The 23,214-nt window shown below is 33.4% G+C and overlaps 1 protein-coding gene across 1 annotated transcript; it reads right to left on the bottom strand.

The window, feature by feature from the left end:
* Nucleotides 1-1,305: 1,305 nt before the first annotated feature.
* Nucleotides 1,306-16,034, bottom strand: LOC146999327 (uncharacterized). Its single transcript, XM_085821922.1, has one exon. It carries the CDS (start codon nucleotides 14,292-14,294, stop codon nucleotides 12,840-12,842), a length of 1,455 nt encoding a protein of 484 aa, XP_085678048.1. The 5' UTR covers nucleotides 14,295-16,034; the 3' UTR covers nucleotides 1,306-12,839.
* Between the last annotated feature and the right edge of the window lie 7,180 nt (nucleotides 16,035-23,214).

The raw sequence follows: 23,214 nt of genomic DNA, 5'->3' as shown, positions 1-23,214 counted from the left end.
TAGGTGCGAAATTGGGAGAAAGTGCAGAATCGCCCACTGCTTGCCGCGTTTTTAAGAATTGCACATACACGGTATCATCCATGTACACGTCGACCTATTTTCACTTTTTTAAGTTCAGTAGAAAACAGTCTGCTTTTTTTTTTTTTGTTGTTGTTGTTTGTTTTTTTAAACATCCCAGAATTGCACAAAAATGGCATTGCGCACACTCTTGACATGTACACTGCTAAAGTCCTAGCTAGTAACCTTTATCGCCTTACCAAATGTCGCCAAACTACCTGTTACCATATTCCAAAGATTAGCCGGGTACACTTTTAAACTGAATACTTTGCATAATAAGCATTGAGCAAGTTTTTAGGTACACAAGTATTATTGGGGGCACATGTATGAATACAAGTCATTTGCAAAATGACACCATAATAGTCTCAATATCACAGCTTAAAAACAGAAAATAAGTCCATAACTGTTTCAAAGAAAAATGTAAAAATACAATGCAAAAATTTATTCCATCATAACAAAAATGTGCCCACCAGTGCTTGAGCAGTAAAGTTGCTCAAAGCTAGTAGTTTGACCTGACTGCAGTTCTAGGTAAACAGATTGGCTGCATGTGTAATGAGGATACGAGTGAGTGTCTTTTAGAAAGTCCTCTATGAAAGCATGCTTCTGCTTATGCAAATAGCTCTCACATACTTTGCCATAAACAAATCATGCAGACCAAGCCAAATCAAATTAAAATAAAAATGAAAATCACAATAAAATAAGTCAAACTATTACTAAATAAGTAAATTAAAAAGTATGTAATTTGAGTTTAGCTGTAATTCTGTAAAATGTCCTATGCATTATATGTGTTTTTTTTTTTTTTTTTTTTTCAAGAAGGGGGGCAATTAGCTAATCTAGAATCAATATTATTGTTAAACATATTAGTTGAATAACTGTATTGCTCTTACATGAGTAACAGATTTTACATGTTTCATTATTTACATGCCTTACAGATTTTCTATGCCTCATTATTTACATAGCTTGCAGGTGTTAAATGCCTCATTTTGTTTTTATTTGGTAAAAAGGGGGATAATAAATTTCATTGCAAAACATTTTGATAGGTAGTTCTGTATATGACTTATGATATGAACTCTATATTCAAATATCATATAAATACTATTCCTAATATACATAAAATTTAATTTTTATTTGCCTCTATAGTCAACCCTCTAAGGTATAATATAGCATGGCTTAAGTAATAATTTTCGCAATACAATGTATTGTGGAATGTGAAACATGAATACAGAAACATATTAAGTGCAAAGAACATAGAGAATAAAATGCCATTTTAATCATAGATATTTACAAGAAATAATGCTTGATATTTATCAGAATTGTTCAGATGAACTGTTACTCACTACAATACATGCATCACAATGACAAAGAAGTGTTTGGCATATACTTTGAAAGCTATTCAGCAAGTTTCTGCTGCAGTGATGCTAATTGGCTGACAAGGTCTGCAGTAGAATCAATCTCTGTTTCCTAAACAAGATCCACTGTCATTGTAATGCATGAAGTTTGCATTATCTATTTGTACAATTCATTTATAATAATACTCAAATATCTTGCTGTAATCATAAACAATTACCAAGGACTTCAGTTTACTTAATTAAATTAAATAAATCATGATGGAAATACTGCAAAATTTTCACTATCACATTCTGTAAGTTGGAGATGATTTATATTTATGACAATTAAAATCAAAAATGAAACAAACTATTTTTAGTTTATTCTTATAGCATTTAAATCCACTTGTATTAACTGCATACAGCATTATTTTATGACATCAGGATTTATTAATTGTGATAGCAACTGTGAAGTAAAACTGCCACTCTATAGGCAAATTTAAAGTTCCTCTGAATTCAGATTACTATACATAACTATAAATATGATATTAAAGCACACATTAACTTATTTTATTGCACCACGATATGAAAGCACACATTGCAAGAAAGAAAGTACAAGAAAATGTTTATAGATTACTTGCAATCAATGCACATAAAATAAAAACTAAAAAGCTACAGAATAAACCATGTTAGGAACAGCAAACAGGGAAGCATAACAAAGCAAATGAAAACAGATAATAAAGCATTAAATAAATGAAAACAGAAAATAAAGCATTAAATAAATATTTACAGGTGCAAGACACTTATTTTTACATATATTATCAATATGTTATTCAATTATGTACTATTTCTAATTTAATACTCTTTGCTTGATAAGCAAACAGTCAACATAATTAATACGTATCCCGATCTGCTGCTACGGATAATCCCTTAGCAGGGAAAAAGAATCACGCTGTCCTCCTAGAAGAAATACGTCATCGGATGACAACCATAACGTGGTCTACCATAATAAGTTGTTTCTCCCCGTTTTAGCGTTAAGGCTGTTCTCCGAACCTTATCCCTTAGCCAATAATGTATATCACACGACTTTAAAAAAGAGTAAAGATTTCCACATGACATATTGTGCAAATAAAAGAGCATGAATAACAGAAGAGTTAATGATTGAAAACAATTTCATACCCGAGGCTTGGCAACATTTGAATTCGGTTGGTCTACCTGATGACAGTAAAATTGTCCTGAATGTAGACCACTGTTTGGTTCATAATTCACTTAAAGTTTTAGTAAAAGACAATGCATCTGTATTAGTCTTTCCTTCAAATCACACATCCATCACTCAGCCTACAGAAAATAGAATAGTGCATGTGTGGAAATGCAAATATAAAAGTAGCATTTCTAAAATCCATGTTAAATTTCTTAAATAATGGCAAGACTACTAAAAAAAATTTGAAATATTTTAGCACAAAATCTGATGTGTGGAGCATCGCAAGATCATGGGAGGATGTATCTCCTGATACTTCAAAGAATGCTTGGAATAATTTGTGGTCAACTACCATATTTCATTTTGAGAATGATGAAGATACCCGTTAATTTGAAGTTTTTTGGATATTCCAAACCGTAAAATGAAATTTTCCAATTAATGAATTTTTTAAAGAAATGTGGAGAAGTGGTAATAAATGAAGATGATACAACAGAAGCTTTTCATTGCGATGACAATGGCAATGAATCATCAATCAACAAATGGCGAAATCTGTAGTACGGAAAATACCAGAAAAATGAAAAAGTATGTAGTCTGTATTAGTAATGGAGAAGTATATAGTCTATAGCAGGGGTGGCCAACTTTTTCGTATATAATGTCTTACTTTTTATCTTATGTCGCAGTCGACTTTGTGTCATTGGTGTCGTCGAAGGGGGAAGAAGGCTGTAAAATACAATGTCCACTGTGTTTCAGTATAAAGTGCATTCCAGCGAGGTATGGGTAGGTACACCCATAATCCGGACATCAAAGCTACAAACTTTCTGCGCATAGGCGCTTACGCATGTGCGTAAAACCTTTACAGCTGTGCATGCGCATAATAGGTTTACGCACGCGCGTTTAATGTATAACGGACTGTATAAGCTAAAATTATCTAATTATGTATTTCAGTTAATGTTGCAGATTGCATTGTTTTTTAATCTTTGAATTGGATCTGGCTTATAATTTTTTTCAGACTGTTAGAGCAATTTTATAAAAGTAAGCTTGAACTTTCGATTATGTCAAACAGAATTTCCGATGCTGGAGCTCCCAAGGGATCTACAAAGCTAAAGAAAGCATGTTTCGATGTCCATCAAACAAAAAGTTGAATTGCTGCAAAAAATGGATAAAGGCATATCCTTCGTTTCTCTAACCATTCCGAAATCTGTATATCAATTTCACGCTGCTCTGCGGTGGGGGGAGGGACGCCGCGTCACGCAATGAATTGGAAGTTGATCTGTCAGCACTATCCTTATCTTCAGGGCAGAAGTTTTTTATTTTATTTGGATTATAATTTCTTACTAAATGTAGTATTTCATCTCGATGTACTCCGTCTTTGATATGATTTAAATCAAATTCTTCATCATTATAATTCGCTTCCAATAGTGAACAAAGTGACACAGAGGTTATTGAAAACGAAAAAATTTTGATTGACAAATTAGTCAGTATTCTCGACACAGCAATTATAGGACTTGAACAGCAGAACTTTGTAACTGAAGAAGAAATTATGTCTGTTTATAGAATTGGAGAGAGAAAGTATTATCACATAAAACGAAGCAACTTAAACAATTTACATTGAAAGAAATGTTTAATAAAGTAAACAAATAAATATTAAGCTTTTTCTGTGTGTGAATTTTGATAATTGTTCTTTATTTCATAAATTACGGTTTCATATTTTTAATTTTATAATTTTTGCATGCCATCTTGCCAGATTTAAACTGATGATCTATAATCCGGAAAAATCGATAATCCGAAATAGCCGAAGTCCCGACAAGTCCGGATTAACGACTTTTGACTGTATATGTTAAAAACTATTTTTTATTTTTTAAATCACTTATTAAGTTTTCGAGATATACACTTATGAAGAAAATTAATTTCCATACCCAACTTTTAATAGCAACATTCCGTACATGCAATACCTAAAAAATGCGATATTCCGACACTTTTTCAAGATAGACTTTTACTAACTTAAAATGCAATTTCTTTTTTTATCTATGTTTATCCATGTATAAGTTGTTGTACTATTTGTTCGTTAATATGAAAAATGCACAGTATGACATAATTTGATTTATATATTTCACTTCTGCATTTTGGGGGGGGCAGAAGAATTTATCATTAAAGAATAACATGGCTTAATTTTTGCTAGTCTATCAATAGCTCGCTGAGCATACCTCGTACTTAAATATAGATATAAGGTTTCTACAAAAAAAACAGCAATTATTATTTAAAGATCCCAAAAATTCATGTCAAAGGAAGAAAAAAGAACATGGATAATTATTAACAATATTTATTAATTCAAAATAGCTACAGACAAAGACAGATTTGCCATGGACGAGACGCCAAGACAGATTTAGAATTTACTTTGTTGCTATAACATCAATGGAAAGACTGAGTTTGCATGTTCCTAACTAAGGAATTATAATTAGGTGTATATCCTGACAAAGATAATAATAATGAGGCTTCAGTATGGGAATCAGTCAGGACAAAACGTTGTTGTCTTCGTTAATTTCAAGTGTGAAAATGCTGATACGCATAGGTATATAGATTCGAAACAAGAATAGATATATTCGCTACATTTGGTGATACCTGGATATTTTTCTCAGTTCACATATTTCCACAAATCTTCAAATTTTCGGGCTTGCAAAATTATAATTTTATTTTCTAATGCCTTTTGATCCATATGAAATATGCCTGAAATTTTTTGGTTTTTCACACTTAAATCTTTTATAAAAGGAAAAGATATGAATTCCACAATTTCTTTAATTTTTTCGAAATCCTGGAATCTTATCACAGAATCTTCAATTACTTTTTGGATTTCCACGACACTTGCTTTTGTAGGTTATCCGCTATATTTGGAAAATCGTTCAGATTATTTTTTTGTGGGTCTTCTATTAGCAAAATAAATTTTGTTTTATATGCATCTATGGAGCTGATCATATCAATTACTGTTTTATTTTTACCTTGTAATTCTGAATTTAAATGACTTAATGTTGAAGTTAACTCAGTACGAAATGCTAAGTCATTAAGCCAAGTTCCGTCATTTAAATTTTCAGTTTCCATCTTGTTTGTGAAAAAAATTTCAGGCAATAAATCATGAAATCGCTACAGAAATGTACCTCTGCTTAGCCATCTGATATTTGTATGTAGTAATAATTCAGGTTGGCCTTCATCGAGCTGCAGTTGGACGAGACGCCATTTGAGGGAACTTCCTCGAACTGAGTTAACAATTCTAAATGCTATGTCCATTACCTCTTGTGTTTAGTCTCTTGCTAACTAACACTTGCTCGTGAATTATGCAGTGACAGCTTAAAAAGGCAGAGAATTCATCTTCCTTTTAACATATAGGGCTATAAATCCATTTATGCTACTTATCATTGCAGCTGCACCATCCATTGTTATTGACACTAATTTTAAAAAAGGTACTACTTTCAAATCATTGAGCAAGTTTTTGAAAGGTTTTGAATATATCTACACCTCTAGTCCTTTCCTTCAAAGAAATCATACCCAACAACTCTTCTTTAGGTGTAAAATAATAAATTCGTTTACATACGAACCACATTAACGAAAACAAGTACAGTCAAAAGTCGTTAATCCGGATTCGTCGGGACTTCGGCGATTCCGAATTATGGATCATCAGTTTAAATCTCGTAAGATGGCATGTAGAAATTCTAAAATTAAAAATATGAAACCGTAATTTATGAAATAAAGAACAATTATGATCTAAAAGGTATCAAAATTTACAAAAAAAAAAAAAAAAGGCTTAATATTTATTTATTTACTTTATTAAACATTTCTTTCAATGTAAGTTGTTTAAGTTGCTTCGTTTTATGTGATAATACTTTCTCTTTAATTCTATAAACAAACATAATTTCTTGTTCAGTTACAAAGTTCTGCTGTTCAAGTCCCGTTAATTGCTGTGCTGAGAATACCGACCAACTAGTCAAGCGAAATTTTTTCGTTTTCACTAACCTCTCTGTCACATTCTTCATGTCCTTATTCATTTTTTGCAGCAATTCCACTTTTTGTTTGTTGGACATCGAAACATACTTTCGTTTTGTATGATCCTTTGGGAGCTCCAGAATCGGAAATTCTGTTTGACATAATCGAAAGTTCAAGTGTACTTTTATAGTATTGCTCTTACAGTCTGCAAAAAATAATAAGCCGGATCCAGTTCGAAAATTAAGGAACAATGCAATCATCAACATTAACTGAAATAGATAATTAGATAATTTTAGCTTATACCATCCGTTATACATAAAACGTGCACGCGAAAACGTGTTCTGCACTTGCGCACACGCATATGCGCAGTCGTAAAAAGTCTTATGCGCATGTGTCAACACGGTGCATGCGCAGAAAGTTTTTAGCTTTGAGGTCCGGACTATAGATCATTCCGGATTACGGGTGTCCGAATTAACAACTTTTGACTTTAATTGTGCCTTATCTGTTGGTTCATCATACTGAAGGGAAAAATAAGAACAGCTATTAATATAATTATGTAACTGCTCTTTTACATTCCCACTCATCCTTTCAATTCGTTGCATCACTGGGTTGATTGTAGATCTTGAGTTGCAGCAACAATTTCACACTTGCTCTTAAAATTGTTAAAAAGTGAATCTGACATTTCTAAAAAAAATTGCCTTTACAAATTCACCATCGGAAAATGGCTTACTATATTTTCTGGTTAAGAGATAGCTAATTTTGAATGGCAGTAGTTACTGCTTAAGACTTTAAAAATGCTTTGTTGATTTGTTAATTGAGTTTTAAGATCCTTACTTTATGTTTTCTCAGTTCAGAATTTGTTTAATAATCTGTTTGATACTTGTTTTGTTAAGCTAAAAATATGTCTCTCCAGATTACCCTTTTTAGTAATGGCTACTGAGGTAAGGCATATTAAACAATAACATTTGTCATTCAACAATGTAAAAAAAGTAATCAAGTTCCCATTCTTCATTGAAGTGATAAGTTTTTGATTTCTTCGGTTTACTACTCATGTTCATCATGTGTATAGTAGAATGCAAAGAAATACGACAATTTAAAGAATAAATATTGAATTAAATATTTTTCTAGAAAATTAAAAACTCATGAACTGCAGCCATCATCTTCCTTATGTTGAGAGAAATGCTAACAATGCTGCATACTATGATCGGACACAGCAATAAAAGTGTATTAAAATCTAATAAAGATATATTCAAATTTGCAAGAACATGTTAAATTTACAAAATATTGGGTACTATTCCGTTTTGAGGACCGTAAAAAATTGCAGCGAAAATATATGCGCAAAAGTGCCAAATCTAGCAAAAGCGTCCATTAACAGCGCGCCAAATCTAGCGTACGCGCTGATTTCAAATTGCGTAAGTTTAGATAGTTCTATATTTCTTAAGACGCCATTGAAATACTAGTTTAATTTTTAAATCCTTTTTTGATATCCTATAGATTTAACATTTTGGGAATTGCCCATGACGAAACGTCTGCAATAGAATTTTTTCAAAGAAAAGGCATCATTCATTATAGAAAATTATGTTTGAACAACCAACGAGATGAAATTATGCTTTAGCGATAACTCGATAGCGAAAGAACGATGCAGAAATCCATTCAGTTATGGTTAGCCTTTTCTTATACAAATTATAATAATAATCTGAAACATTTATTTACTCTTATGCTTCCATTCAGCTATGTTTAACCTTTTTTATATAAATTATAATAATAAAAAAAAGTATTGTATGAAATTAACCTTTCATATAAATTAAAACAATAATCTTTAGATAGTTATTTCGTATAATAAAACAAAAATCTTTAGATAATTATTTCGTATAATACTTCCTTTCTTGCGTTAGGGTTGCCACAATTATTTTTGGCGGCATCAATAATAGTTTGGCAATTTTTTACGGTCCTCAAAACGGAATAGTACCAAATTGATTATGGTTTAAATACTGAAATCTTAATTTAAATAGAATTTTTGTTATTTCTAAATATATTTGTAATACTGCCCCTTATTTTTCTCTCAGTATAATGACCGCAGTTTAAAGATCTGTTCTCGAGAATGCTCACTTAGCAAATAAATAGATACGTAAGAAAATCAATTCGATTTAAAACAAAGAAAAAGTACTTACATTTTAAACAGAAGAAAAATTGAAACCCAAAGTGGTCACTGAGGATAAATAATATTGATAAATGATAATACTGTTAATACAAAAGAAAAGAAGCTACTATATGACACTACCAAATATTCGAGCTAACTGACTGTGTTAGTTGATGAGTCGAGCCCTAACAGTTGCATTCTGGTATTGCATCCGGTGACAAGTTTAAAACGTAAGTCGAAATGAATTGTGCTGGATGGGCAGATATCACAGTGTCCAGCTGTCAGAATTCTAGGAATTTTTTACCTTTGCAAATTCCAAGACTCCAGTATACTATTGCTAAAAGGTTTTGTCTTCTACAATCACTTCAAAATCCATTGTACACGGAATTCCACTCCAGCCATTGCGAGCAATCGACGATCAATCAAAATTAGCCTCGTGATCGACTCGTTGGCCAGCCCTGGTCTATAGTATGTAAAATCCAGAAAATACTGGGCTAATGTTTGGAATATGGTAACAGGTAGTTTGGCGACATTTTGGTAAGGTAATAAAGGTTACTAGCTAGGACTTTAGCAGTGTACATGGATATAGTCAAGAGTGTGCGCAATGCCATTTTTGTGCAATTCTGGGATGTTTTTTTTAGTGAAAATATGTCGACGTCTACATGGATGATACCGTGTATGGCAACTCATAAAAACGCGGCAAGCAGTGGGCGATTCTGCACTTTGTCTTAATTTTGCACCTAATCTTCGTCTTCATTAAGCACTTTTGTTCCATAAAAGTTCTAACATAAGCGTAATTTGGCTAGCAGATTGTTGGAAAAAAATGTTGGAAATGTTGAGTAAAAAAAAAAAAAAAAAAAAAAAAAATGCCTTTACTCAGTGAAAACAAAAATTAGCAGGTTGCTGTAGCAGGGTTGGTCGCCAAACAATCGCCAAGCTACCATAATCCAAAGATTAACCAAATACTGCTATCGATAGGTGCGAAATTGTTTCTAAGTGCTTATTAGCTAAAATCACGATCGGAATTTTCCAGAAAGTAGTGGAACAAACGTGCACAGAAATTTGCTTTTACAGGGCAAATTTATATATGAAACATGTAATCCCCCCTTTTGGATTAAAGAACTCTGATTCGTCTAAGTGCTTATTGGCTAAAATCCCGATCGGAATTTTCCAGAAAGTAGTGGAACAAACGTGCACAGAAATTTACTTTTACAGGGCAAATTTATATATGAAACATGTAATCCCCCCTTTTGGACTGAAGAACTCTGATTCGTCCAGAAATGTCACATGGCATGTCTCATTATCTCTCATTTCTCTGAGACAAAATAATCTGTGATTGGAAATGTGTACTTCTCAGATTATTGCTAAAGTCCTAGCTAGTAACCTTTATCGCCTTACCAAATGTCGCCAAACTACCCGTTACCATATTCCAAAGATTAGCCCAGGATTTAAACAATGGAACTTTGGAACTGAACAAGAAATTTACGTCTGTCTATAGAATTAGTACAGTCAAAAGTCGTTAATTCGGACACCCGTAATCCGGAATGATCTATAATCCGGACCTCAAAGCTAAAATCTTTCTGCGCATGCACCACATTGACGCATGCGCATAGGTGTTTTACTCGTGCGCGCAAGACATTTACGACTGCGCATATGCATCTGCGCAAGTGCAGAATACGTTTTCGCGTGCGCGTTTAATGTACGACGGACGGTATAAGCTAAAATTATCTAATTATCTATTTCAGTTAATGTTGATAATTGCGTTGTTCCTTAATCTTCAAATTGGATCCGGCTTATTATTTTTTGCAGACTGTAAGAGCAATTTTCTAAAAGTAAGCTTGAACTTTCGATTATGTCAAATAGAATTCCGATGCTGGAGCTCCCAAAGGATCTAGAAAACGAAAGTATGTTTCGATGTCCATCAAACAAAAAACGAATTGCTACAAAAAATGGATAAAAGCATATCCTTTGTTTATCTAACCGTTCTGAAATCTGTTTATCAATTTCACGCTGCTCTGCGCGGGGGGGGGGGGCACGTCGCGGCGCGCAATGAACTGGAAGTTGATCTGTCAACACTATCGTTATCTTCAGGGCAGATGTTTTTATTTTAGTCGGCTTATAATTCCTTACTAAATGTAGTATTTAATTTCGATGTACTCCGTCTTTGATATGATTTAAATCAAATTCCTCGTCATTATAAATATCATGAATACAAATCACATAGTTTTCTGGTTGCAATTTTCTAATTTCGGCTATAAGTAAGGTATGCTTTACGCATCTGCGCGTTAAAAGAAATGTTTAATAAAGTAAACAAATAAATATTAGGCTTCTTTTTTGGTAAATTTGGATATCCTTTAGATCATAATTGCTCATTATTTTATAAATTACGGTTTCATATTTTTAGTTTTATAATTTCTGCATGCCATCTTACCAGATTTAAACTGATGATCTATAATCCGGAATCGCCGAAGTCCCGACGAGTCCGGATTAAAGACTTTTGACTGTACTAGCACAAAAAACAAAGCAACTTAACCAACTTACACTGAAAGAAATGTTTAACAAAGTAAACATTGCAGAAGGAAAAGTCCAGTAATTTGAGGTCCAGTGAGCGGAGAGGCCAAGCCACAGGCCTGCCACCTCCGATCCATTGCGCGGGATACGTGGCATTAAAAAAGTTACGGACCATGAAGGAAAAATGTGCTGGGGTTCCATCGTGCATAAATCACGTCTCTCTGGATGGGGAGCAGAACAGCCTCCAATAAACTGGGAGACACTTGTTCCAAGAAGATAAGTTATGTTGAACCGGTCAAACGGTCTGGCATGATGTAAGGGCCTACCAGATAATCAGCTAGGATACCTCCCCAGTCGTTCACGGAAAATTCCTGCCAATGTTTATGAGGGGTACTGCAGCGGAAATTGCTGTCAGACCAATTTTTTTTTTTTGTATATTTTGATAATCTTTAGATCATAAATACTTCATTACTTCATAAATCACAACGAGTTCAGATCTCAAAATTTGTACAATATATATATGCTTAAGATACTTTTCCGCCAACTTTAATTCACATACATTAAGTAGCTTGTATACCAGCTACTTTGACATATTTTAGGTATATTTTTCTGTGAACTTTACACTAGATATTATGTTTAAAATCATTGCCAATGCTGTTGTCAAACTTGGCACTGTTTGACAACAGCATTGGCTGTACATAAACTGTACAAAAATGTACATTCATTAATGGGTTCTCTGCAGTAGTAAACCCATGTTCGTTATTCATTAAAATCACGATTTAAAATGCCTTTTTCTGCATCAATTATTAAATACCCTCGTTTACTCATGAAGTTGCATTTCGTCGACAATGCAAACATATAAAAAAAACACTACATATTTACCATCATTATTAAATACTCATAATTGTATAAATATATACAACTTATCTCACTTGCACATGTATACAGGTGCTTAATGCTTTCAACCTCGAGACATACTACATTTCACAAGGTTGAAATACAAACCTTAGAGACACACAAATAGTCTTTTTTTTTTTTTTTTTTTTTTTTTTTTTTTTTTTTTTTTTTTTAAGCTTTGCATATTTTATACATATCACACATGTATGTCAATCCTTTGATGGTTAAACTGAATAAAAGCAGACTGCAAAGAAAAAAATTCCAGAACTTTCTAAGGGAAACTATTGTACACTTTATCAGGAAATGATGAAAACCACACAATAATGCAACACTAACAAAATCTATCCACCTGTAAAAAATTCAACCTAGGGTTGAGTAGCAGAATTTCATTATCAGTCTTTTATAGGTTAACTAATTGCCAACTATGCATATTTTGAGACCTCCAGAAAATTTTCTCTTAAAATATGAGCTTTTGCTCCTTCAATGGGTTGAAGACCAAGGCCTATGATCGGTGATAAATGAGAATGGTGATGGTGCCTTCATCTTTTGGGAAGAAAACATGGCAAATTAAAGTCAAACTCTGGTACTATTGCTTGCTAACTCAATGCTTACATGATAAAACACAAGTGCACTTATGACTAAATAGCAACTTATAACCAAAGGGCAATTATGACTGGTCTATTATCAACACTTGATGTGTTTCTATATAAAAAAACAATACATCATATTTTCATGTATATCAGTTATCATACACACTTACATGAGACTTCTCTCCTGTTGAAATACGTAAATGTTCAATAAGATCACCTTCCTGCACAAAGGACTTATTACATACATCACACATGTATTCTTTAGCTGAATGGATAAGCATATGCTGATCAAAATTTTGCTTTTCTTGAAATGATTTATCACATATATAGCATACATGGGATTTCTCTTTTGAGTGAGCATGTAAATGTTCCACTAAATCATGCTTTTGTGTGAATGATGCATTACAAGTCTCACACAGATATTTTTTTGTTGACTGGTTGGAATCTATACAGTTCTGTTTTTGTGTACGTGACTTTTTAAAATGACTATATTCCATTAAATTCTGCTTTTGCATGAATGACGTATTAACCATGTCACATACACATTCTTTTTCTGTATGATTAGGTCCATTCTCCATTAAATTCTGCTTTTGTGCAAATAATTTTTTTTCTCTTGAATGATTATGTAAATGTTCTATTAAATCCTGCTTTTGTGCAAATGATGTGTTACATTTATCACATACATATCTTTCTGCTATATGTTTAAGTATACACTGTACCATATTCTGCTTTTCTCCCAATGACTTTTTCTCTCCTAAGTGAATATATAAGTGATCGGCTAAGTCATGTTTTTGCATGAATGACATATGGCATATGTCACATACATATTTTTTTGCTGTGTGGTTAAGTGCATGCTGAACTAAATTCTTCCTTCGTGCATATGCCTTGTTACATATATCACATACATGAGGCTTTTCTCCTGTATGAGAACGCAAATGCAACACTAAACTACGTTTTCGCATAAATGATTTGTCACACAGGTTACAAAAATGTCTTCTTCCTGTGTGAGAATATGTATGTTCAATTAAATTTTGCTTTCGTCCAAATGACTTATTACACACAGTACATATGTGAGGCTTTTCTCCTGTGTGAACATGCATATGTGCCAGTAATGCATGGTTTTGTGTATACGAATTATTACATATATGACATACATAAGGTTTCTCCCCAGTATGAATGCGCAGATGCATTTGTAACTCAGAATTCTGAGTAAATGACTTATTACATATAACACATACAAAAGGCTTTTCTCCTGTGTGTACACGCATATGTACTACTAAATGCTGCTTCCTTGTAAACGACTTGTGACATGTAGCACATACATGAGGCTTCTCACCTGTATGTATGCGAATATGTGACATTAACTGCTCTTTTCGTAGGAATGATTTATTACATTTATCACAAACATGAGCTCTCTTCCCTATGTGGATAAGTACATGTTTATGTAAATTAGATTTATGTGAAAAAAAAATACCACACACTTCACATGCATGAAGTTTCTTCCCACTATGTAAAAGCATATGTTTCTTTAAATAAGATGGTCTTGGAAAGGATTCATAACAGATTTCACAATCATATGATTTACTCTGAATGTGGATATCCATCTTCAGTTGCAAGAACTTCAACAACAGAAATGACGTTTTTTCACAGGTATTTAGTAGACTGATTTTTCACTTCTCTATTGAAATATTTCATTTGTAAATAAGTTAATATTTACTTTCCCATTTCAAAATAAGACTGAGTGATTTACAACAAGTTGTTGGAAGAAATCTCACACTTAACGCTGACGAAGTTCACGGACACATTACTTATATCGAACACACAAAGCAGCTGGATTAATGTATTGTGGTATAAATGAAACAGTAGAAAATTACAGGGATATTTTGGTCTTTAAATCGCTTGCATAAATTCGAGTTTGAGTTACGATATGAAATGAGCCTGAGATGGTTTAATCCTAGTATCCGGTGCACAAAGGATTTGGCGACTTTATGATGAGCAGTAAACGGGAGATATCAACACAAGCGTCTAGACCCCAAACCTCACTTTTGCTCATCGCACGGGTTTCGGAATGAGAGAGGGAAAACGGGAATTTCGCCCAAGCTCTCGCAAATGCTCTTGTTGGATTTCATCCAAGCGCTCACAATTGCTCATGGTCGAAAATGGCGTGCGATGTTACTAGCGCTTGAAATGCTAACGAATATGAGCGATACTATATTTACTTAGCGTAATTACATTCAGTCTATTGTGTAAGATTAATTGTGTGTAAAATTTCCGTTTGTAAATTGTGCAAAATTTTGTCTGAATGCAAATATTTCGCATATTTATATTATCAATATGAGCAGACGATCTTATGCCAGCAGGTGACTGCATATTAGCTAATTAATTGTTAGTTGCATTAATTTAAATCTCATCTCTATAATGGGTATATAAGGGCATTATCGGACTTTTGTATGAGGAAAATAAAAAGTTTTACTTTTCATTAGCAGCTTTGATTTATGAATGTAAAAACCCTTCTTTGTATGAGATTGAAACTTTTTTAAAGCATTATTTTATTTAATATTTTTCTTATCTTACGCTTATTATCTTCTGATTCATTCAACTAATTGACAACTTTGTAAATTGGCAAAAATTGTGTGACTCATAGGTATTATGGCTCATAGGTAATATTCTGTTCTTAAATAAACAGGAAATTGAATGTGAAAAAAGAACAACCTTTATGGTTGTTAGTTACATTTTAAGAGCAAGTAGGTACTTTTCTGCGAAATATACAGTTAAATAAAGCATGTTATTTAATTCCAGAAACACATGTGTGGTACATGCAAGCACGGATCGGCTGCTGTCGTCTTTATGCACAAAAAATGATTTAAAAATTGAAACTGATTGTTAAATAGGGGATGTTTCCATAACCGGCACTTGGCAAAATTGCGGATTTGTTTACATCGGAAGTGAGCGTACGTGCGCTAGAATATGGTAACCCTGATAATTGTTGCAACCCACACAGGGAATTTTCCTGAAGGAGGAAAAGGGAAATTATCTGTTTCGAACATTACGGTAAGAGAAAATAGAGTTTGAAAGTCGCAAATCATTATGATCATCATAATTGACTGTAGCATAGAGATTTATTCGCATTGCATCCAGTCTCTTATACAGCACGGAAAAAAAAAATTAAATACGAAGAGCGGCCCTTATTAATTCCGCAAGATTTTATCAACCTCACCACAATTCCGCATAAAACGTAAACAACGTATCCAGACTTCGTAATCGATTACAAAGTGCAAAGCATGCCGAACGACCTAATATTAATAATACGATTACGAACAAAAGCTTGGCTACTTTTGAACAATGCACTTGGCTCTAAAATTTATTCTGGTAACCTTACATTGCATCAGCGATTTCGAAAGGCATCATGGAAAAAGTACACATTTTTCGGTAAACTTCCGGTATCAGGGACTCAGTTATCTGTAAAATTCATGGAGGAAGTGTCTACAAGTACGACGTCGGACGGATAGCTCAAACATGGTGAAAATGATAAAAGGCTAATCTTTGGAATATGGTAACTGGTAGTTTGGCGACATTTTGGAGGCGATAAAGGTTACTACCTAGGACTTTGGTAATAATGTGAGAAGCACTCAGTTCCGATTACGCATTATTTTGTGTGAGGGAAATGAGAGATCATGAGATATGTCATGTGACATTAATGGACGAATTGCAGTTGTTTAATCGTAAAAGGGGGGGGAATCTGGAAATTTCGTATTTAGCTATATTCAGTGTTGTGTGAAACGTGACATTAATGGACGAATTACGGTTCTTTAATCGGAAAGGGGGGTTAATTTGGAAAGAATTTTACAGATAACTGAGTCCCTGATACCGGAAGTTTACCGAAAAATGTGTACTTTTTCCCATGATGCCTTTCGAAATCGCTGATGCAATGTAAGGTTACCAGAATAAATTTTAGAGCCAAGTGCATTGTTCAAAAGTAGCCAAGCTTTTGTTCAATCTGTCGTTGCAAAGAATGTCTATGTACAATACATATTCTTTGGTCGTTGTTCGTAGTAGTATTATTAATATTAGGTCGTTCGGCGTGTTGTAACGGGCTTGTAATTTTGAAGTTTTTATAACTTGTAATCGACTATGAAGGTTCTGATAACCGGCGATTCCATGATTAAATATATGTACCAATATTTACCGTCTCAGCTGTATGATAATAAACTGCATGCTCTCGCGTTTCCGGGCATAACAATAGAAAGATTGACCAAAAAAATTTCATCCTTTAATGAATACGATTGTATCCTTTTTCATGTAGGGACCAATAATATGGATTCTACTGTGGATGACAGTGTCTTAAAATATAAAAGTTTAATTCGGGAAGTGAGTAGAGTGAATCCGTATGCACAGGTAGTCATATCAGGAATTTTGCCTAGAGTGGATTCGAAGTATTTAACTTATAATGAGAGGGACGAATTGCGACCTCGACTGCGCTCTGTCAACAAGAGTTCTCAGTTTAATGAAAAAATGATTGATCTCTGTGAAGAGCTGGATAATGTAACCTTCTGCATGTCATCTCGTGACTGGAGTGGATGCATGGCTCTGGATGGGCTGCATTTGAATGCAGCAGGAACACGGCAGTTAGCTACACTGTTTGTTCAAGTTTTGACGCAACTTTTAACTGAGAGTTCCAAAAGTACCAGTAAAATAGAGCTTCGAAGTTCATTGGATTTTCCTCCTCTCTGTGATGGCGGCAGCGATATTTTAACATCTTCAGCCTCTCGTCTGTATTCTGAAGTTGTTGCTGAATCAGCTCTGTCGAGGTATGTATATATATATATAATTTCTTTCCTTCTTCGAAATTCAAACACAAAGAAATATTTTTACAGCAAGGCATTAAATATTTAAGCAATCTGTTTGTCAGCCAAGCTGTGAATTTCTGAATCACACTAAGCAACTGTTGAACTATCAAAATCTTTATTCATTTTTCTTTTTAAAGTAATGAAATTTGACAAGTAAAATTCAATGCCTAAGAATACAACTTGTATATTGTTTTCTTGAAAAAAACTTAATGCTTCCTTGATAAAGCAGCTATTGCACTTAGTTGTGACAGCTGGAGAACGTAATCGCCCAGTCAATAACATTCAAATTTCTAATGTTCTCAAAGGCTTATGTAGTGGCTTCTTTAATGAGGAATTTTTATCTGTCATGGATCATTTCAGTGCAGAGGCAGATTACAGAACAAGAGGCCCAAGACTGAGTTCCTTATTTTATTATATATGTGCTTATAATTCTTCCCAACACTGTAAAATTCAAATTTTCTTTGTTGATGACACAACTATTCTCATGCAAGCTCAAACACTAGAAAAAAAATCCATATTCAACTGCAAAATCATTTCTGTTTGTAGAAATATGGTTAGAGATACTCAGTGCAAAGTTCTGTTTCACGCAAAAAAAGTTTAACTTGCTATCTTCCCATGTTATTTGAAGGCTACAATGCAAGAAATCACATTTGCATGTAATCTACTTGATAATAAACACACTTTTAAATTTCACTTTGCCAAACTCTGAAATAAATTCTTTATTTCTGTGGCAAGCTTGAGATATTTTCTTGGAAAATAAGTAATTTTTCCATTCACAATAAAAAATTAAGCAAGTAAATTTTATTTGTCTTTTATGTTCTGTTGGGATTACACAGGTGATAAACATCAATTTGTTTCAAACTGTAGCTGTTTAAAAGACATTAACCTTGTGACTACAGATCACTTTCATGCACAAAGAATTACAATCAGATAAATATTTGTGTGTGTTTATAATAAATCTTTTTAAAGTGCATCACTTTGAAATCAGTCCTTGTCCTATGATTCTAACATGCTGCAAATGACGCATCTATTAAGATAACGGCAAATTTGAAAGTGAATGACGAAGTACAGAGAATTTTTATATGTACATGTAGGATATTTTGGTACAAAAGAATCAGTCCTTTGCCAGTCTTAATTTAATAAATGGCATTTTTGCTAGTGATTAGAATGTATTTCTTCTGGTTTCTGAAAATCTGAACGTCATAAATGGCTGAGTTTATTAACTATATGCATTATTGTTAGTGTTTATATATATATATATATATGTTATAACTTACCAGCTGCTCATTTAATATTTGTTAAGAAAATAATACAGCCTACTAGGCAGTTAATCATCTGATTGCTGAAAATATTGCCTAAAGTCACTGCAGAGGAGAGCAACTTCTAATGAATCATCACTGCTGACGGGAGAAAATGCATCCCCCCCATGGCCTTAATTTTTGCATAGCTGTCAAACTTACCTCAAAAACTGTGTGGCTGTTCTATTTAATAAATTGCTTATGGAAAAATAGTATTTAAACATTAACATATATAAGCTACAGAATAAAGGGAAAAAACAGCATACAGGATAGTTTGCAGTGCATTTTACAGCTTGACTTTAGCTTTGATGCTCTGAAATTGTTTTTTTTACAAAATAATGCAGAAAAGTGTAATCATTATTATTTTATTCCACAGGAAACTGCCATCACAGTTGAATGTGAAAGCTCCTTCAGAAACTGAACAGCAACTTCAAACAAGGTAGCTTTTTTATGCAAATGCATGAAGTACTACAGAATCTATAAATTTTTGTTCATGAACTCTTTGCTCCAAATTGATATTTATTATACTTCATTGCATATAAATTAATTTTTTCAACAGAGAATTTCAACAGTGTTCATCTGCTGCTGTTACTCAAAAGAACCTAAAGGAAAATTCTGAATTGTCTTCTTTCTTGAGGTAAATGATAATTCATTAGTGGTGAATCGTAATCATTTGTACCCTATGCGGCATCTGTTTTTCATAACAGTTATTCCTTTTTAGTAATTTTGAGATTTCATGAATTATTAAAGAATTGGTAAATTTCTTTTTGTGCAACGGTAAACAAGATATGTTTCCTCCACCTTTCAGGAAATCTGCTCATCCAGATCCTAATGGTTGGATTCATGTAGAGCGAAAACGTTTCACTCAAAATATAGAACAGTGTTGTCAGTTTAGGTGAGATATTGTTTCTAACTTTCCAAGGACAATAAATTAGAGCTTTTATCAAGTAACCAAACACATTTTCAGAAAAAGGGACTGAAAAATGTTGTTAGAGCTGGCATGTGGGAATCCATTTTAATGGATTGGTCCCAGCTGAATATTGGGCAGCTCAGTTCAATATTCAGTTTTCTGCTGATGACCCACTTAGGTCAAAGTAAGAAATATATATATATCTTAATGTAATGCAATCATTATACAGGGTGTGAATCAAAAGTTTAAAGACTTACCTCAAAATAGAAATTTATTGGACATTTAAATACAGCGGACTAAAATTCTTCAAAATACAGTCAAAAGTCGTTAATCCGGACTCGTCGGGATTTCGGCGATTCCGGATTATCGATTTTTCCAGGTTATAGATCATCAGTTTAAATCTCGTAAGATGGCATGCACAAATTCTAAAATTAAAAATATGAAACCGTAATTTATGAAATAAAGAATAATTATGATCTAAAGGGTATCAAAATTTACAAAAAAAAGAAGCTTAATATTTATTTGTTTACTTTATTAAACATTTCTTTCAATGTAAGTTGTTTCGTTTTATGTGATAATACTTTCTCTTTAATTCTATAAACAGACATGATTTCTTGTTCATTTACAAGTCCCGTATAATTGCAGTGCCGAGAATACCGACTAACTTGTCAATCGAAATTTTTTCGTTTTCACTAACCTCTCTGTCACCTTCTTCATGTCTTTATCCATTTTTTGCAGCAATTCCACTTTTTGTTTGACGGACATCGAGACATACTTTCGTTTTGTAGATCCTTATGGAGCTCCAGAATCGGAAATTGACATAATCGAAAGTTCACGTTTACTTTTATAAAATTGCTCTAACAGTCTACAAAAAATAATAAGCCGCATCCAATTCGAAGATTAAGGAACAACGCAATCATCAACATTAACTCAAATAGATAATTATATAATTTTAACTTGCACTGTCCGTTATACATTAAACGCGCACGCGAAAACGTATTCTGCAGTTGTGCACACGCATATGCGCATGCGCGTAAAGGTCTTACGCGCACGCATAAACGTCTATGCGCATGTGTCAACGTGGCGCATGCACAGAAAGTTTTTAGCTTTGAGGTCCGGATTATGGGTGTCCGAATTAACGACTTTTGACTGTATAATACTTCAGCATCAACACAGTGCGCCTTCCACTGTTCGTAGCCCTTCTGGAAGGCCTCGAGTGTCATGCTGTCAAGGGCTCTCGTCGAAGCCTGTTGAATGGGGTCGAATCGCTTTCCTTTTAGGACTGTCTTGATTTGGGAAAAGAGGAAAAAGTCACTTGGAGCCAAGTCGGGACTGTAGGGTGGCTGCGTCAGTGTTATCACATTGAACTTGACCCAAACGTCGGCGGGTGCATTGTCGTGGTGCAGAATCCAGACGCCGGGCGGACTCGATCCCTCAAGCGGCGGAGCACTCCAACGTAAAAGTCACCTGTGACAGTCTGTCCACAAGCAACAAACCCTTGTGAATCACTCCTTCACGATTAAAAAAACAATCAGCATGCACTTCACACGCGACTTGCTTATGCAAGCTTTCTTGGGCTTCGGAGAGGAAGCAGTGTGTTATTTTGAACTTTGACACTTCGACTCAGGATCGTACTCGTAGACCCAGGTCTCATTACCAGTCACCTTTTTCTCCAGAAGGTTCAGATCAACATTCAACCATTGGAGCATTTCCTGGCAAACAGTCATGCATAATTTTGCATAACATCTGTATATACGCACAGAATAAACGACTTCTTTTCCAAAAGGAATTTTTTCAATGATGTCTGTACATACATATGTATTTATCTCACATAACTAAAAAAGATTATCCGTAGAATGTTTGTTGTATATGGGACTGCTATAGTTGTGCATCTCTCTTTTTATTGTAATTGCCAGAACCAAATGTGTATATATACACACACACACCTTTACCTAGCCTTAATTTTCACAATCACTGGCCCTAGTCTATACTCCCAATTATCATTGAAATGCTTTAAATGATGAAAATAGTTGTGTTTTGGCGATGTAAAACTTTTTTTAAAAAATTATTTTTGACAAATAACGAAATCTATTTTAATGCGATCTCCAGCTTCCTTATGTCTGCAAAAATATCTGGGACATTTTTATACTCAATATAAAAAATGAAATTATGAGAAGTTTGACTCTCATGTGACAAAGACTGAGCAGTGTTTTAAATTTCAAAATCTGCAATTTTTGTATAATTTAATAAGTAATGTGATGTGCACATCAGATTTTGCATATGTATTTTAAAATTTTATACTCTTTAATTTACATCTAGTAATAATGTATTAGATTGAATTAAATTGTGTAATATATGTTTCTGATGTTATTTTTATTTTAATGTTTGAATTTGTGTTGAGTCAGAATACATACATGCGGGCATCTCAGTTAAAGGATGAAAATATGACTTTTTAAGTAAATTCAAAATAGTTTCATTGAAATAATTTTGAAACTGATAAAAAGCTTTCAGAGATTTGTAAAATAATAATAATTTGTAATTGTATCCCGAATCCTTCTCTTGTAAACATTGTATGGTAAAAAATCTGAAAATATTAGTATATATGATGTTTGAATGTATTCAAATCAAATAGATATTTATTGAAATTGTTTTGTTCTAAAGTTTTCATAATGTATATTTTAGCATCTATAATCAGAATTACCTAAATCAGGCTTATGTTTGTTTGTCCCTTCATAATAACTGATGGGCAACAAAAATAAGCTTGTTTTAGTACCTGACAGATTGAAGGAAAACCAGCACCTGTATATCTAAGTGGGTACTTTAGGTATTGCTGGGCCTTGCTAAGTACTAAGCTTCCACCAAAATAGAATTTTGAAGAAGAATGCTCTGAATGTGGTCAGAAAGTCTCCTACCACCAACCTCTCAAGGATTTCGCCTCACCTTCTGCTTTTAGTGCTCCTTGCTAAACAACCATTACACACTTACATTACAACATCCATGCCTTCTTTGGGATTTAAACTTGAACCTTTTGGTATGATAGGCATCGTCATTAACTACTATCCTGTCTGGGTGCTACAGCATAGTGTTGCTATAATGGAAGATGTCTTGTTCTGTGAAGACATGAAAACAATCACAAAAGAAAAAGATGCCTTTCTGCATGTGAAGGAATTCTTTGTGAAGTATGCTCTTTTGTCAATCGAAACAAAATTCAGAAATCACTTGGATGCACAAGCAGATATGCGAATTGCTATTAACAATAAAGTGCCACAATTTGGAAAAAAATATCCAATACAGAGGAACAGAAATAGTTATTAATTATTGTTTTGAAAAATTTATGCAAATATTAAATTTTGTAATATTTTTTTAGTTCCATGTTTTTTTTTTTTTTTTTATTTGTTATTAAAATTTGATTACATAACTGTTTTCTTTTTCCTCGCCCTCCCTAGAAACTTTGTTAGGGGCTGCAAGA

Source organism: Stegodyphus dumicola, chromosome 1, assembly GCF_044657685.1.
Source record: "Stegodyphus dumicola isolate Sdum_Otavi_A_Nest chromosome 1, ASM4465768v1".
Taxonomy (NCBI): Eukaryota; Metazoa; Arthropoda; class Arachnida; order Araneae; family Eresidae; genus Stegodyphus; species Stegodyphus dumicola.
Note: the sequence above shows the minus strand (reverse complement) of the source record. Positions and strands in the feature narration are given on the sequence as shown.

Bases quoted from the DNA above. Each gene is read 5' to 3' on its own strand.
- LOC146999327 (XM_085821922.1), bottom strand. From the start codon at position 14,294: ATGGATATCCACATTCAGAGTAAATCATATGATTGTGAAATCTGTTAT.